Source organism: Lathamus discolor, chromosome 21 (assembly GCF_037157495.1).
Source record: "Lathamus discolor isolate bLatDis1 chromosome 21, bLatDis1.hap1, whole genome shotgun sequence".
NCBI lineage: Eukaryota > Metazoa > Chordata > Aves > Psittaciformes > Psittacidae > Lathamus > Lathamus discolor.
The window spans coordinates 355697-372784 of NC_088904.1; the positions used below are offsets into that span (position 1 = coordinate 355697).

A 17088-nucleotide genomic window follows, 5' to 3' on the forward strand; every position below is an offset into this window, starting at 1 on the left:
CCAAGCCCCTGTGTCCAACCTGGCCTCGAAGATGCCAGTTCTGGGTCCCTGTTTTCATCTGAAATCCTCCTGGAATCCTCCAGCTCCTCCATCAACTTCAACAGCAGCCTGAGAGCCCCATTGAGGATGTGGCAGCGCCCTCCAGTGACAGCGAGAGGAACAGCACCGAGCGCTGCCCAAGGCGTTCCCCCCTTCCTTGGGTTACCAAGTGCTGCTGCTCCCCAAAACAGGCTGTGCCTCACAGCAGCCCGGCCATCACGGTCCACGCAGGGATCCGAGCCCTCCCTCCTAAACCTCGCCTCAGCTGCTGCTCATCCCGGGGCTGTGTCAATGCCAGCTGAGGGCTCCGGGGTCCAGCCATGCTGGGAGGGGGCTTTTTGGGACCTGCAGCACAGCCTGGGGCTGTGCTCTGGAGGGGTGATACAGGACTGGTGCCTGTGGAGCTCAGAATCATCAACAGAAGATTCAACTGCAGCTGATTTGGACCTGGGGTCCTCTCTGAGCGTCATTAAATCAAGATCAAGGTCATTGAGTCAGCCTCTCTGCTCCAAAGGAGCAAGGGATGGGACAAGAAGAACCGGCCTCAAGCTGCACCAGAGCAGGTTTAGATGGAGCTGAGGAACAATTTCCTCCCCAGAGGGTGCTCAGGCATTGGAACAGGCTGCCCAGGGCAGGGCTGCAGGCACCGTCCCTGCAAGTGCTCACACACTGTGGAGACGAGGCCTCAGTGCCATGGGGCAGTCGTGGCCGTGGCAGTGCTGGGTAACGGTTGGACTGGATGAGCTTAAAGGTCTTGTCCAACCTTCTCGATTCCATGATTCAGAGAGGGTGTTGCACTTCAGGAAACAATGTCCAGACCCAGCTGTGTTTGAGGCCCAGCAAAGCCAGGAGAGCCCTGACCTGCGCCTGGAGCCCCCTCCACATCCAGCCTGCATCCAAATGGCAGAAACAAGCGCCAGGAGATGCAGCAGTGGGGCCTCCAGCCCTTTCCTATACAGCAGCAGAACCCAAACCCCCTCTGGAATCTGAAACATGATGCAAAGCCAAGAAAGAGCAAATTAATAACACAAGATGAGCTCTCCACCCACCAATACTCCCCAGGCCCTGACACCCCCTCCCAGTGACTTCAGCTCTTCTGCAGGAGCTCAGCAGCATGGAGCACACTGTCCTGCCTGTGCTAGCTCTTCCCTGTGAGGGTGCTGAGGCGCTGGCACAGGGTGCCCAGAGAAGCTGTGGCTGCCCCATCCCTGGCAGTGCTCAGGGCCAGGTTGGACACAGGGGCTTGGAGCAAGCTGCTCCAGTGGAAGGGGTCCCTGCCTGTGGCAGGGGTTGGGGCTGGAGGAGCTCTAAGGTCCCTCCATCCCAATCATTCCATGATGATTCTGTGACATCTTTCCTTGCACGTCAGAGCAATAACAGCAGCAGCTGCTGTTGCAGGAGCTGTTCTCTTCCCTCCGAGCGTCTGCTGCAACCCCGCATCACACCCATTAGCGCGGAAGGTTGGAGGGAGGTCACGGAGCAGCATCCCCGGGCTCTGCCTGGGGCTGGTCCAGCTCGGGGCTGACCCCACCCCCGGCTGCGCACCCACCGAGGCCCCGCCCCTCCACCAAGCCACGCCCACGCAGTTAAACCACGCCTCTCCCAGCCAGGCCCCGCCTCCCCGGCCCCGCCTCGGCTCAGGCACCCCAAACCCCGCCCTCTCCCTTTGCTGCTCTTCTGCGATTGGACAGCTCCTCCCGCCACTCAGAGCCTCGACAGCTGCCTATTGGCCGCCGCTGATGGGTCTGGCGCGGCGCCCGCCTCCTGCGGGCTCTGGCGGGCGCTGATAGGCGGCGGCGGGCGCGGTGCCCCGTTCTCCCCCCTCCCGGCTGGGCCGCGGTCGGTGCCTGGCAGCAGAGGGTCGGCGCCGCCATCGCCATGGGCACCCGGGACGACGAGTACGACTACCTCTTCAAAGGTACCGCTGCCCGCGGCCGCGCTGCCCGCCCCGGCCCGGCCCGGCCCGCCGGGCCTCGCCGCTCCGGGCTCGGGGGGGCCGCCGCGGCCTTTGTGCGCGGGGCGGCCCGGCCCGGCCTCGCGGGGCCTGCCCGGGCCCGGCTCCGGCTCCGGGCTGTGGCGGGGGAGCCCCGCGGGCGCGCCCCGCGGCGGGGCTGCGCTGCGGCGGTGGGGATCCGCGGGGGCCTGGGGCGGGGCCTGGGCCGGGGGTGCCGCAGGCGGGGGTGGCCCCGGGATCGCCCCGGTGCGAGCCGAGGTGGGGAAACTTGGGTTCCGATGGAGGAGTGCTCGCAGGTGCCCGCGGAGCGCCGGTAACGGGCCGGGGAGCGGAACAGCATCGACCGGGCTTTGCATGGGCTTGTGTTGGTGCTTCGGTCCCCGTACCTGAGACGTTTGGGTTGCCCAGCACCTGCGTGCGGCGGCTGGGTGGGGACGCGGGTGGCTGCCGGCGCGCTCAGCGCTGCTGTGGCGCTGGCTCAGGTGGGTTTGTTGGCACTGGTGGGTAAGGGTTGCCGCAGGTCAGTGTCCTGCGTGTGTGAAGGTGCCTGGGCTGAGCTGTTCCCTGCAGTGTCCCACATCTCTGCCGTTGAGGCCCGAGCGATGGTGTCGATGGGTCTCAAACGTTTGCCTCCATGTTTGTTTCGTGCTCATCTGCTGGGAATCCTGGCTGGATATGTTCGCCTGTTCTGTGTATTTGCTTTGCAGCCTTCAGGATAGGGTGGAAAACACCCCTGATTTCTTCTCTGTCTGTAAAGCAGACGACTAACCTCCAAAAACATGCTCAGCTGTCTGGGGCTAAGCTAGTTTCCTTCTGAAGTCAATCCACCACCTATTTCCCAAGTGATTTAAGAGCCAGGAACTTGAAAGGCTAAACATTTTACTTCTTTTCTGTCTGTCTTTCTGTGAATAGTCAATGAGACAAAACTGCATTCACCTTGGAAATGCATTTTGAATTCTATCTGGAGTGAAACTTCACCTAAAGCTATTTGGTCATTACCCATCCTGCTGTGTTGCTGCTGCAGAGGAGCTTGGCATAGTTTGTAGCTCTTAATGAAAAATGGGGGGTGAGGGAATTGTCCTTTTCTGTGTGTCTTTTGGGTAGGGGTTGTTGCGTGGGTTTGTTTTGGGAAATGAACAAACCTTCCTCATATTTTGCTTCCTTCCTTGTTGGCTTTTTGGGACTAGGCAAGAATTGATGCATATAAATGGGACCAAGTGGGATGACATCTCTGCTGTAGGACTGTCTCGCCCTTCTTTTCCTTCTGCCCCAGCCAGTAACGGAATTAAATATCGAGGGGAATTGGTGTCATGAAGAAAAATCACGCCCAGGGGTTTGATTGACTTCTGCTTTAGCCCCTTCTTAGCAATGTACATGGCTTCTGAACTGTCTTCTGTCTGGTTTGTGTAGTGTCAGAGGTAGAAATGGCAATGGAGGAGTCTGGGAAAGATTACTTTTATTAAATGTAAGATTTGACCACTCCTTCCTGTTTCCAAAGGAGATCTGGTTGGGACCCTGATTTCTGGCTTTTACAGTTGCTTTTGTGTTGGAAGTTTGCATCCTTGTGTTGTAATATTATTTTGGATGTTCCAGTTGAATGTGGTGTTGCTTTAAAGTCACAATTTTTACTTTGATTTTAATATAGTGGGAGATGTGGAATTGCTTGTGCAGGAACTTCTGTGATTTAGCATTGACTGAGCAACCTGCTCTAGTAGAAGGTATGCCTGCCCATGGCAGGGGGCTGGAACTGGATGAGCTTTAAGGTCCCTTCAACCCAAACCATTCCATGATTCTATGATTCCATTAATCAGCTTTATGTAAAGGTTAAAAGGCAAAGGGCCCCATTTATTATTAGTCTCTTTCATGTGAAATAGTGTCTATAAAACAGTTGGCTAAGGGTGAAAATGGCCAAGGGTTTTGTAGCAACAGTGTCTGTGGGAGCTGGCTCACTGTTCCTGGTGTTCCATCATTCATGGTGTCCATCAGCCTCTGCTTCAGGACTAGCCATTTCCACAGGGAGAGCCCAGCATCAGTTGGCTTATCAGGTCTGGCACACAGTAGGCAAAAACTAATTTAAGGTTTGGTGGCCCTCTGGGGATGTGAGTGTGGTCATGGTCAAAGCAGCTCTGCTAAGCTAGGGCCTGTTTATTCCCAATTTCACTTTCTTCTGCCTGCATCCCGATAGTCAGAACTGTTCCTTATACTGATCACCACAAAGTGACTGGGCCAACCTTTGGGAGAAGAAGCTGGGTTTTGTCTGTGGGGCTGTGAGGATCTTGGGGAAGTGTTTTGGTGATGGAGTCCAAGCAAAGCCAGTGACTCCAGGCTCTGCTCCAACCAGGTTTGTAGCTGGGATGGTTAAAAAAGCAGGAACTTCTCCTGATGAGTTTTGAATGGGTTTGATCTGGAACAGAATTCATGACCTTTTATTAGGAGTTAAAATATTGGAAGCCTTGTAGCTACTCAGATGTGATGTGTGCATGAATGTCCCTTTCCAGCAGAGGAGCTGTTATCAGGGTTTATTTTCAATCTGATGCTGGCTTGTGAGAAAGGAAGGAATAAACACCCAGAGAAAAGGGGAGTTTGCTTATACCTTTGTGGGATTTTAGAGTGCTGTGATGAGAGCTTAAGCCTAACAAAGCTTGTGCTTATGACAAATGTCAGATCTGTCATCAATACCTGGTGACCTGAAGGACTTAATGTTTCTGATGAGCTTTTCTACTCCGTCAGGACTTGTGTATTTGAACAGGCAGTGCTGTCTGGTGGCCTGTTCCCAAATGTAGGAACTTTATCAAGGTCTGATCACTTGGACCAGAATCTGGAAGGTATCTTCTTGCTTGATTCCTGTAGAAAACAAAAGTGTGTGGGTTCTGTCTTCTTGTGCACTTTCAGTCTTAGGCATTTTCACTGTCAGGAGAAAGAGACAATTTGATGCTCAAGGTTGAGTATTAAGGATACACTACTATAAGGTAGAGGGAACATTACTTACTGAGTTGGGATCTGGCTGCCTTCCTGTGTTACTTCTGCATCCAGTAACTCTTCAGAAATGCTCTCACAAGCTCTGCTAGGACCTGGAGCAACCTGGGAAAGGGGGAACCTGCAGCTTTGCCTGGTGATTGCAGCCGAGGCAAGGAACCAGCTAAAGTAGCTCAGGACCCCCTGAATTTCTTCCTGTGACAGATGGAGTTAATGACCTGAGAACCATTTGCATGGTTGGTGCACAAAGCTGATAGCTCTAAAATGCCAGAGGATAGGAGGTGGCCAGAACCTGAAGAGGAGGCTGTGCTTTCTCCAGCTGCAGATTGATGAGAAGGTAATTCCCTTTGGAAACAGCTGAAGCTTCAGGGTTTTTCCAAGCTGGTCTAGCTTGTATGGTGGATGTTCTTACATCTTCCTCATCATGGTCAGGACTTTGAAGTAGGCTACAGCCTCCCCTAAGGCAGCGGATCACTGTGTAAGATGCATGAGCTTTGGAACACCCAGTGGAATTAGTGATGAAAAACTGTCGGTCTGGAAAATAAAGCTAACAAATCCTAGAGTTAGAACTCCTCCTAAAATCTTTTTATAGTGTTCAAGGCCAGGTTGGACACAGGGGCTTGGAGCAAGCTGCTCTAGTGGAAGGTGTCCCTACCTGTGGCAGGGGGTTGGGACTGGAGGAGCTTTAAGGTCCCTTCCAACACAGACCAGGCTGGGATTCTATGATTTTACCCTATAAACTGGATTCTGCTGTTTGCTAGTGAGGGCAGAGCAGTGTGAGGAGCTGCTTTAAGCTATCCGAGGTGGGACATTGTGGCTGCCTGTTTCTGCTTGTGGCTGTGGGACCCACCAGCTGCTTGTTCCTGCCTTTGTTGTGCTGTGACTGTTCAGCTGTGCCAGCACAATTGTCTGTCTGTGCCCTCAGCCAGATGAGGCGAGGGGGGAGTCTGGAGCATTTCAGCCATCTCCCAGCGCAGCTCGGGAGCTGTAACAGGGCTACAGCAGGAGTTTGGGAATGTGCTGGCAGTGTGCTGCCAGGGCTGTGTCCTGAAACAACAGCCTGAGCAACAAAAACTTATAATAACACTGAGAGATGAGTATGATCCTTAACCCTGGGAGGAAGGATGCTGGGGAGCTCATGCTGGAAGTGTGGAATGACAAGAGTCATCTGTAATCCATTGTGGAGGGATCAGGAACGTTTTCTGCCTGTGTCTCCTTTTCTGTAGGAAAAGCAGATTGTTGAATGAGGAAGATCAACAGATTGGAACTGGAGTAGGACATATTCCCAAGGTTGAAGAAACTTCCTGACTGTGGCTGCCTTTGCTCAAACCAGGGTGCTGTTAGTTTGAATCCCAAAGGCATACGTGACGCAGGATTTGCTGTGACTAAGGGAGGGTGGCTTAATTGCTTTTAGTCTGTTTCCCTCTTGTTATTTCTCGCTCTGGTCAGTAATACAGGGATTTAAGAAAGCGGAGCTAATGCACCTACACAAAAATAAAGTATGTGGAATGCCAAATCCTGGCTCTGCAGCTGTTGAGAATGAGGTCTCGTGGAGAGCCTGGTGCAGCGTGGCTGAGTGTGAAGCAGCAGGATGGCAGAGCTGCAGCCCTGAAGGAGGGGGAACTCCTACTACAAGATGTACCTTTTATCTTTTCCTTCCAGTAAAGCTGTGTTTTGTGTGCTAAAGATCTCCCTGCACTACCATTCCTCTGTTAACATGGCAACACCTCGTGTGGAGGCAGAGATTTTGAGCTCATCTTTTCCTTCTCCTACAACCTCCGAGAGCTTGTTTTGCTGGCACAGGTTCTGCTTTGCTTTGTGTCCTATTTGTAGGATCAAATATCTCCTATTTTCCCCTTTTTGTGGTGAACACATTTATGAATTATTGAAATAAAACACCCTATATGGCCCCAAAAAGGTCTGCAAAGAATTGTTTCATTCCACTTATTGTGGCTTTTTTTTTTTTTTTTAAACTAGAGTAGGTTCATACTGTACACAGGCTTTTGTCAGCCTGTTGCCATGTTCTTGACTTAGTGTTAACATGGGGCTTTGGGGGCTTGGGAAGCAAGCTGTGAGTAGTAAAAGGTGGCATCTGTGTAACTTTCTCCTATGTTTATCTACCTTGCAACTCCTCTGGGTCCTCTTCCACTGCAGTGTGTAAATGCTGGGATGAAGAATTACTATCTAAAATACTGTCTTTTCTTTCAGTTGTTTTGATTGGAGACTCTGGAGTTGGGAAGAGTAATCTCCTGTCCCGTTTCACACGCAATGAGTTTAACCTGGAGAGTAAGAGCACTATTGGGGTGGAATTTGCCACCAGGAGCATCCAGGTGGATGGGAAGACAATAAAAGCCCAGATCTGGGATACTGCAGGACAAGAACGATACCGTGCCATTACCTCCGCGTGAGTACCAGGGCTCTGCTCAGGCTGAGAGCAGAGTTCTAGCAGAGCTGCTGCAGAAAAACTTATGGGTAGAGAATTAATGAAACCCATTTGGGACACATGACAAAATCATTGTGACAGACTTCGATGTAGATCCAAGTCATAAGATAAGAAATACTTTTGTCTTCTTTGATTAATATAATGAAACTAATTTTTAGATTCTAGTGGTATATTATAGAAAAAAATGACCACTTAAATCAAAAGGGTGGGATGGTCTCTTCTGAGCCTTGTGATGTGGGTTTCTGGGTTTTTACCTGCCCTGGATGTGTTGTCTTCCATCAGAAATGGTACTCATTCCCCATATTGAAACTGGATACTGTTTGACATCAAGCTGTAGTGTAGGAATGGTAGCTTTTGGTCTCCACTGCCCCCTCAATCTTGAGACTGAAGGCATTTTTAGAACAGTCTGGAGCCGCAAACTTCCCCCTCAATGACTTGGAATTAGTTGCAGCCCTGAAAATTAGGTCCAAGAGTGCAGGCTGAATAACCAGTAAGAAAGGGAACTGTGGTACTACTGACTGGAGCATTAGGCACATCCCTGTTTAGAACAGTGGTGCTGAGAAGTTTTTATGCACAGAACCTTGTTAATCTAGCCAGTGTCTTAAGATGTAACCTGTGGGTTATAGCTATTTTATGCAGACAATAGGCAGAAGTATATTTGGGGGGAGAGGGGGAGAGAACTCTTTTGGCATGCCTGGTTATCCAGGGCATGTTCTAACCAGTGAATTGATATCTAGTGTTACAGATGTATATTAGTTTTTAAAGGGACTGACTTGTTTCTGAATCATGCACAGACTGAGCCATTTGTGTTAACCTCAAGGTAAGTGGAACTTTCTCACTCGGATGAAATAGGGTAATGCAGAATAGATGGGAGAACAGTACAAGAGCATGGAGACCAAAGGGCTCCTGTAGGGAAGGAATGCAAAACAAAGGAATGCAGAAGCAGATGTAAGTGATTTCAAATTGCATTTTGTTAGTGTGTTTTTCAAATGTATTTTCTGGTTTGTGACCCTCAACTTTTTCGTACTGCTGGAAAAGCACAAAAACTGCTGCTGAGACTGGTTCCACAACAAGCTGTGGCTAATGAGAAGCAGTTCATCTTTAGTCCTGTGCTCCTGCCTCTCCTCTGTGCTGGCACAAACTCTTGCTTGACACATGGCTGGGCCAGTTGAGCTTGCTGAGCCGGCACAACACCAACCAGCAATAGAAAGGGAATGTTTTCTGCTGACTTGGTGTCCCAAATCAGTTCAGGGATTTGGTAGCCAGGTGCTGGTGGAGCAGAGAAGTGGTAGGATTGCATGGAAGAGAGATGTGGCAGTTACAGGATTGCTGGTACTGACTGGCTTGTGCTGTCCTGAGCCCTTGGCTTGAGTTGAAATGAACCCAACCTGTTGTCACCAGGATAAAAGTGCCAGATAAACAAAACACCAGGTCTGTTGGTGGAACTCTGGCAGAACTCTAATGGGTTGTACCTTATGGTTTCAGATATTACCGTGGTGCTGTTGGGGCTCTTCTTGTCTATGACATTGCCAAACATCTCACCTATGAGAATGTGGAGCGCTGGCTAAAGGAGCTTAGAGATCATGCAGACAACAACATTGTCATCATGCTGGTGGGGAACAAGAGTGACCTCCGTCACCTGAGAGCTGTGCCCACCGATGAGGCCCGGGCTTTTGCAGGTTTGTTGACAGTGTTGCTGGGTTTGTGCTTTCTGAAAGTGATGATGTTGGTGCAAGCTGTTGGCCAGGACTGATCTTTCACCTCGAGCTTATTTCTGACCCTAAAAAAGGCTTTTAAGATTGCCTTTAAAGTGAAAACCTCTTGGTTTATGAAATGGTGTGTGTGGTTGGTTGGGTTTGTGGGTTTGGTTTTTGTTTTGTTTTTCAATCTAGTGGTAGTACACGTGATTGAAACTGTCCTTGAGCTGCCTGATAGCTGAAGATGAAACACTTCCTCTAGGAGGGCTGGACACAGTGAGCAATGCTGAGAAGGGAAAATGTCACAAGAGAAATACAAAATATCACAACCTAAAATATCCTTCCTTCCTCCCTTCCTTCCTAGAGGGCTGGTTCTGCTGAGGTACAGATCAGTGTGGGCAGCAGCAAATGAATACTGAACCTTCTCATAGGTGGTGGAGCTTCTGCTCCAGAGCACTGATGTCATCAGAGCGTAGTGTCATCTAGTTTCATTTATCAGACTTGGGACTGGTAATCTTCAAGATTCCAGATTCCCAAGTCTTTCTTGGATGCTGGGGAGGGTCTCTTCGTCAGAGACTGTAGTGACAGGACAAGGGGTAACGGGTTAAAACTTAAACAGGGGAAGTTTAGATTGGATATAAGGAGGAAATTCTCTCCTGTTAGGGTGGTGAGGCACTGGAATCGGTTGTCCAAGGGGGTTGTGAGTGCTCCATCCCTGGCAGTGTTCAAGGCCAGGTTGGATGAAGCCTTGGGTGGGATGGTTTAGTGTGAGGTGTCCCTGCCTGTGGCAGGGGGGTTGGAACTAGATGATCTTGAGGTCCTTTCCAACCCTAACTATTCTATAATTCTATGATTCTAAATCAAGTGGGTTTGTGAGCTGCTGTCACTGCATTATTTTATTGTCTTTATGCTGCAGAGCCTGTACAGGGCATGCATGGGACATTCAGCTTAATTTTGTGTGGCTGTCAAACTTGGAGGTGGAATTTAAATGTATAGCCTTTAAAATCTTTTCTAGGAATATTGCTAGAGTTTGCTTAAACATGTGTTCTGAAGTTGGAACTAGATGATCTTAAGGCCCTTTCCAACCCTAACTATACTATAATTCTATGAACAAGGGCTGTGGTGAGAACAGTGTACTCAGAAGTGGTCAAAGGGACACTGCTGAAACACCAGCAGCTAAATAATGGGTGCATCAGGTTCCTAATGTAATAGGAAAACAAAAAAAAGACTGTGCCCCATCTGGTTTGGCCTAAAAATTAAAGTGAAAACCTCAAAGTAAATGTGAAATGAAGTAATAGTACAATTCTTAATTGAACCAATTGTTGTCTATTACAGAGAAAAATAACTTATCTTTTATTGAAACTTCTGCTCTGGATTCAACAAATGTAGAAGAAGCCTTCAAGAACATCCTTACAGGTATGTTTTTGTTTTTTGGAGGACCTCGTGAGGTAGTGGATCTTCTTCAATGGCGTGTTTTGTAGTTACCTAGAATATTTGGGAAGTAAGCGTTAGGAATGTTGGTTAGTTTGCAAGCCTTCCAACCTTAGCTTTTTGGTCTGCCTCCCACCCCACACATTGCTTTCTGCCCAAGAACTTGGAGGTTCGTAGTCTCCTGATAGAGAGCAGTGAAGATGCTGCGAGGGCTGGAGGAGCTCTGCTCTGGAGCCAGGCTGAGAGAGGTGGGCTGGGTCAGCCTGGAGAAGAGAAGGCTCCTGAAGGGGAGACCTTAGAGCAGCTCCAGTGCCTAAAGGGGTTACAAGAAACCTGGAGAAGGGGCTTAGGACAAGGGCCTGTAGGGACGGGACAAGGGGAATGGCTTGAACCTGCCAGAGGGGAGACTGAGATGAGCTCTTAGGCAGAAGCTCTTCCCTGTGAGGGTGCTGAGGTGCTGGCACGGTGCCCAGAGGAGCTGTGGCTGCCCTATCCCTGGCAGTGCTCAAGGCCAGGTTGGACACAGGGGCTTGGAGCAAGCTGCTCCAGTGGAAGGGGTCCCTGCCTATGGCAGGGGGGCAGAACTGGATGAGATTTAAGGTTCCTTCCAACCCAAACCAATCTGAAATTCTGAGAGGGGAAAGTGCTGTGTAATTTGTCAGTATGTTTGTTCTGGTTTTTGAAAAGCTCTTTTAAGATCCATACTGTGAACAAGAGCAGTTGGCAAGATCCAATTCCTGTCTGTTCCTTACCATAGCTGAATTCTAGGCCAGTAAAATAAGCGAATAAACTGAACTCAACACACTGTCTCCTGGGCTCCCAAAAGTGTTGAGATTGACCAGCTCAGGTACAGTGGGGATGTGGCTAGTTGAGACTGTAGTCCTGAAAAGGCCATTCTTAAAGTGATTACCTGGGGGAGAATCATCCTTCTATGTGAGGAGAAGAAACCTGGGAAGATGTACTGTGTAAAGCAGTGAACTGGGAGCAACCATGGAGGCACTTGGAGGAGGGAAGAGGGTGGGAGCAGCAAGACAGGAGCTTCCTTACTGGCCACCAGTTTGAGGGATCACTAAAGGCTGGGGTGGGAACCCAAACAACCCACCAAAACTAAAGAAACCCCAAACCAGCAAAGAAAGCTGCAGGTAGTTGCCAAGGGAATGAGATCAGCTTTGATTAAAGTTTTCTATTTTAAACATTGTAAATATGTCCACCTCTTAATAAACACATCAGCAAACCCCACAGAGTTCCCCATGATTTTGAATCCTCACTAAAGACTTTGGGTGTTGCTGTTTTGAGGCTGTGGCTGCATGAATGTGACCATAATATTTACCACAGATTTCCAGGGAGGTCCTTGCCCTTTTCCTGTTTCACAATAGAGGGAAGTTGGAGCAAGGACTGTAGTCAGTGAAATACATATATTAAAAAGTTTTCAACTGAAGTTATTTCTACTACCTGCACTTGAAATGGTTTGTTTCTGAAGGCCTTGACCCTGGCAGTCTCTCTTTGGTGGTTACAGCTTTGTGCTTTCAGGCATAGATTAATTTGAGTCAAATTCATCTCTTGGGAAAAGCATTTTTGGATCAATATGGAGCTTTATGGGGCCATGTGGCTTTTTACTGTCATAGGTGGGAGAACAGATTTGTTGCAGGGAGGCACTGCTGTCATTTGGTAGTAGCAGCAGCTTGCCAGAAGCTGAAGTGTGAAATGGAGCCCTGTTACCACTGCTGCACAGTGACGTTTTGCATCCTGTTGATTTGAGTGTCTTAATTGTGCTGCCTTGTTTTTGAATTAAAAATGATTCCCTACTTTAGAAATGAGGATTCTCCCCGTGATCCAGAACCCCACCCTGTGCTGGGCTGATCCCCAGAGCGTGAGCAGCAGGCTGAGGGAGGACCTGTGCTGTGCAGAGACCACCCCCCCGCCCCCCCCGCAGTCCTAATCCAGCTCTGGGGCAACAGCACAAGAGGGATATGGAGCTGTTGGACTGGGGTTGGAGCAACCTGCTCCAGTGGAAGGTGTGCCTGCCTGTGGAAGGGGTTGGAGCTGGATGAGCTTTAAGGTCCCTTCCAACCCAAAGCATTCCATGATTCTATGATTCCTGATCCTTTCTCATTTAAAAAGCTTTTTAATAATACCCATGTTCACGGAGTCATTGAACAAGAACGTGATACAAAGCACTGTGGTGGAAGGCAGTAAGGAATCTTGTCTTAATAACTTTTCCAGACAGAGCTGACGTGTCCATTACAGAGCTGGAAAGCCAGCCAGATGTTACATACCACAGCTGCTGAGACTAGATTCCCTTTCACAGCTCTCAAGTTAAAATCTTCCTTGTTCTTGGGTTCTTGCATCACCTCTGACAGCTTGCTCTGACGTGTGCTGTGTTGGAGGCCGCGTCCTTCTGTGCTCTGAGCAGTGTGTTCTTGTTGCAGAGATCTACCGCATTGTTTCGCAGAAGCAGATTGCGGACCGCTCTGCGCACGACGAGTCTCCTGGCAACAACGTTGTGGACATCAGTGTCCCACCAACCACCGATGGACAGAAATCCAACAAACTCCAGTGCTGTCAGAACCTGTGACCTCCTGTAGATGACTCCTGTGACCTCCAAATTCGTCTGTGCTTCATTTAGAAACTTGTGTGCACTTCTTATCTCCTGTGATTCAGTGACTCCCTCTTCCCTCCTTTATCCCATTCCCAAGTCCCATCCCCCCCTTTCATCTTAGAGCTTTAATCGTAGGGCTAACATCCCCCTGCCTCTGAACTCCCCTTCCATGTGGTGACTTTTGGGCTTGAAATGTAGGCACTGATCTGATAGACATGTTTGTGTTGGAACATCTGCTGCTGGATATTATCCCATGAAACACTCTCAAAGGTTTTTGAGGGTTTTTGGGGAGAGAAACCATGGGGACTTGACTATAACAGTTGAAGAAATAACTACATGTAGGTGACAAGGTTTTTTCCTCCCAGTCTTGTGTTTCTGTAAACATGGGGGAGAAATTAAAAGAAAATAGCTGTCCTACCTACCAAATGCTCTGTTTCTGTCCTGATCAAGTCTCACAGTGAGGTTTTTAGTGGCTGCACACACATAAGAACTCTGAAAATAACATTACTTTATATGTAATTACCCCTAATACAGTTTGTCTGGCTGTGGAGCTTACAGTTTCCTGCTTGGGGAATCTTCCTCTCTTCTTGTTTTATTTGGGAACAATGAAGTATGTCTGCATTGCTTTCTCTGCCACCCTGAATGCCTGTGCTGCGTGTGCAGGCTCTCTGATGTGGCTTAATATTTATTCATGGCTTCTGTTAATGAGTTCACATTATTGTACAGTAAGTGCCAGCACCTTGATTTCAGAAACCTTTTGCAACCTGTACAAGTAGCTTATTTTGTACTGTAGGTCAGTGTTGGAAAGCAGGAGCTTCTGTAGTTCCAGGGTTGGTTTTTGTTTGTTTCTTTTGCATGCTGCTTTTTTCTCTAGATCTCTCCTACCCTGTTTGAGTGAGTGAAGCAATATGTTCATGTCACCTATAGACCTGCACTTGTAAGGGGTTTGGCTGTCGTAGAGGAACACGATAATACATTTTGTAAACCTTCTGCAGAACCATCTTGAACTTTCTCTTCATGACCTTTCACTATTGACCTTGCGCATAATCTTCTTGACCTCTACTAAAATATGTAATATTAAGACTTCACATAATAACTACTAAGCTGTTGTTTTCCTCTCACTCAGTTTTACTGACTGTAACTCTCAAATGATTGTACTTCACCTGATGGAAGGGATTTGTCATCAGCAGGGCTAACTACTACAATACTTTGTTTTGCTGAATGGGAAGAATGTTACCACAACTTGGTGTAGTCAGTCTCTTGCTAGCTTGTGAACATCTTCTGTGACGACTTTTCATCCTTCACTAGCTCTTACATGCTTGGCATCCCCTCTGGTACATGCTGAATGTTATGATGAGGCAAATACTGGGTGAAACTATCTAAAGGAAGAGTTGGAGACCATCTGCTGCTCTCTGAAGCAATTTGCAGTGAATTTTTGCTTTGTATTCTGAGCCTGTACCTCACTTGATGCCTATTAGTGAGTTAATTTTTCTTTTCTGATACAAAGCAAATAGGAAAGTGAATTGTTTGTCAAGGGGGAATCTGACATTCCAGTCTCAACTGTTCTGTCTGGTTGTGTAATAAAATTAAGGGCGGTTAACTCTGATTCTTCTTTTCGAAGACTTCCAGACCAATGCCTTTAATTTTGTACTGTCTGCATCCAGAGGGCTGTAGCTCATAGCAAAGGGTGCACATGGTGCCTAAGCACTTCTACTTTTCATCTTTGTTTATAGAGGATACATTCAAGGTGAAGGGGTTCCTGCTTGCAGCCTCTTCCCACTGAATGAGGATGAGAATGCCTCTTTAGGCTCTGTCCTAAAGGGGTCCCAGTTCAGGATGCACCTTTTAACACTTTTAATATACTCCCGCTGAGAGAAGATGCAGCCAGTGGGAACTGGGGCATCTTCTTTTTGGTGGTCCTAGACCAAAATGAGATGTGCAGGGCTGACAGATAAGCACCCCATCAGAGTGGAAAATTCAGAGATACTGAAAATACTTCATTGAAGAGCAGGTGTACGCTAATGGAGCTGAGCTCCTTAATTTTTGAACAAAACTCTTTACTAAATGAGTTGAAATACTGTGAGGAAGAATCATGCTGTTAAAGACAACTTAGTTGAGGGTGTGTATGAATGGGTTTACTCTGCAAATCCTATTCTTAACATGAAGCTTGTAAATCAACCTGGTGTGCTATAAGAGGCTGAGAAGCTGTTTAGTCACTTATTTGTCTCATAAGGATTTTCTTTAGTCTTTGGCTTTGTGGAAGACTCTAAACTGCCTCAGAGTCCAAGCAAAAGGTCCATGTCTAGGGCTCAAGTGCCATTAAATTATACAGATGTTGAAGAGCCCTTGTACAACTTTACTGTGCATTGACCAAACACCCCTCAGAGCAGGTGGATTTTGGCCTGTGCTGTTCATGCCAGGGGGGCTGGGTGGTTTTGAGCTCTGCTGTGTTTTGTGGAAAGCCTTTTGCTGTAGGGCTGTTTGGTGTACCTGTGGTGTACCAACTGCTAACTACCCTGTTACTTATGGAAAGGCCAAAATTCACCCATAAAGGTGTTTGGTGGTGAGCACACAAACACGTAACTGGTAAAATTAAGTTCATTGGGTAGACTAGCCTCAATCTAAATGCTTATCTTCCTCTTGAGTCAGATGTTTACAGACTTAAGTGAGTTAAAGTCTCCACCCAGGAGTTTGTCTGTAGCCTGTACAGGCCAAGAAAGCTTGGTTCATAGGAAGGTCTGGAGCTCTACGCTTGCATCAATGTAAAAATCCAGTTGATAAGTAACTGTTTGCTACTTTTTGTGTGTGCTCTGGAGACCATCAAGGCACTATGATCCCTTCTCAACATCTCTAGTGGGTTAGAAGCACTGCTGCATCCTAAACATCCCCCTTGTTTGGGTTTCTTTAGAGGCTGTAGTGTTAGATCACCTGCAATGACCTTACAGTATGTGGAAAGGCTGGTAACGGTATTTGTGTGTGAACAGGATGCAGCAGGGTGGGAAGGGTGTACAGAAGGTATTTTTGTTTCCTTACACTTTGATTCCTGCATGCTGTACTGTTCTAGAAGTTATGGATGTGATCTGTCTTGGGGACTGGCAGTGGATGAGTCTTACCTGTGCTTGGTGATTGTTTCCTTTCCAAGCATAAAGGAAGACCTTGGTTAGAGGTTCTAGACTCTGTAGCAGAAAGAAGATCCTTATGAAGTGACTCAGTCACTTAGGGAGGCCTTTTTCCTTCAGAAAACAAATAGAACAAAACCCATTATTAAAGGTAGAGCCTGAAACTGAAGTCAGAGGAGAAAAATCAGTCAATTACAGGTGAAGACTGACGGTCTTTAAGGTAAAACGCAGTGAATCAGAGCTGAAGTTGTATTCTTTTGACTTGCAGACTCTTGATAATGAATGGTGATTAATGGAGTATCTCCAGGGCTTCACTCTTTCAATAGGTAACAGTTAACTTTACACAGGTCAGATATCGAACAGTAGTGTTGTCTATCAGGCTTTGTAGGCTATAACCAGCACTGGGCCTTTATGCAACCCGGAAGAGAAGTTCCCTTCCTTTACCTTTCCCCCCGATTCCTGTGTTAAGTGCAATTTCACTTTGTAAATACCGCCTCACTCGGTTTTTGTGCATGGTTACGCTGTACTGTGGATATAAAGATTGCCAAATCATACCGTGTGTGCGACGTTCTGTTCCAAACGCCGGTCGAGAACGAGGTGGGGACGGAGCTTTGGGCCTGGTCCCTCGCCGGCTCCGCATCAGCCTCAGCCGGGGGGGGAGCGGCGGGCGGGAGCTCTCTACCGCCGGTATCGAGCACCGGGCGCGGCAGGGAGGGAGCCCGGGGCCCGGTCGTGCTCCCCCGGAGCCGCTGCCGCCTCAGCGAGCAGCGGAGGGACCCGGAGCTGAGGAGACCCAGAGTGGGCGGGGCCCAACTGCGTTGCAGGGCTCC

General features: G+C 48.4%; 1 protein-coding gene and 2 long non-coding RNA genes across 4 annotated transcripts; 1 reads left to right on the top strand and 2 right to left on the bottom strand.

The window, feature by feature from the left end:
* The first annotated feature begins 1811 nt into the window (after positions 1 to 1811).
* Positions 1812 to 16812, top strand: RAB11B (RAB11B, member RAS oncogene family). Its single transcript, XM_065699660.1, has 5 exons — positions 1812 to 1957; positions 7178 to 7373; positions 8898 to 9091; positions 10445 to 10525; positions 12970 to 16812. Exons 1-5 carry the CDS (start codon positions 1918 to 1920, stop codon positions 13113 to 13115), a joined length of 657 nt encoding a protein of 218 aa, XP_065555732.1. The 5' UTR covers positions 1812 to 1917; the 3' UTR covers positions 13116 to 16812.
* LOC136024381 (uncharacterized) lies at positions 3435 to 7832 on the bottom strand. 2 transcript variants are annotated; one of them, XR_010616817.1, is made up of 3 exons: positions 7091 to 7832; positions 4983 to 5516; positions 3435 to 4900 (listed from the first exon to the last, which is right to left on the bottom strand). It is a non-coding gene; the product is annotated as an uncharacterized LOC136024381 (long non-coding RNA). The 2 variants fall into 2 exon arrangements; XR_010616816.1 differs by having other exon boundaries at positions 4983 to 7832.
* LOC136024380 (uncharacterized) lies at positions 10402 to 17074 on the bottom strand. The gene is made up of 4 exons (XR_010616815.1): positions 16814 to 17074; positions 16253 to 16372; positions 12817 to 13029; positions 10402 to 10594 (listed from the first exon to the last, which is right to left on the bottom strand). It is a non-coding gene; the product is annotated as an uncharacterized LOC136024380 (long non-coding RNA).
* Positions 17075 to 17088: the final 14 nt, after the last annotated feature.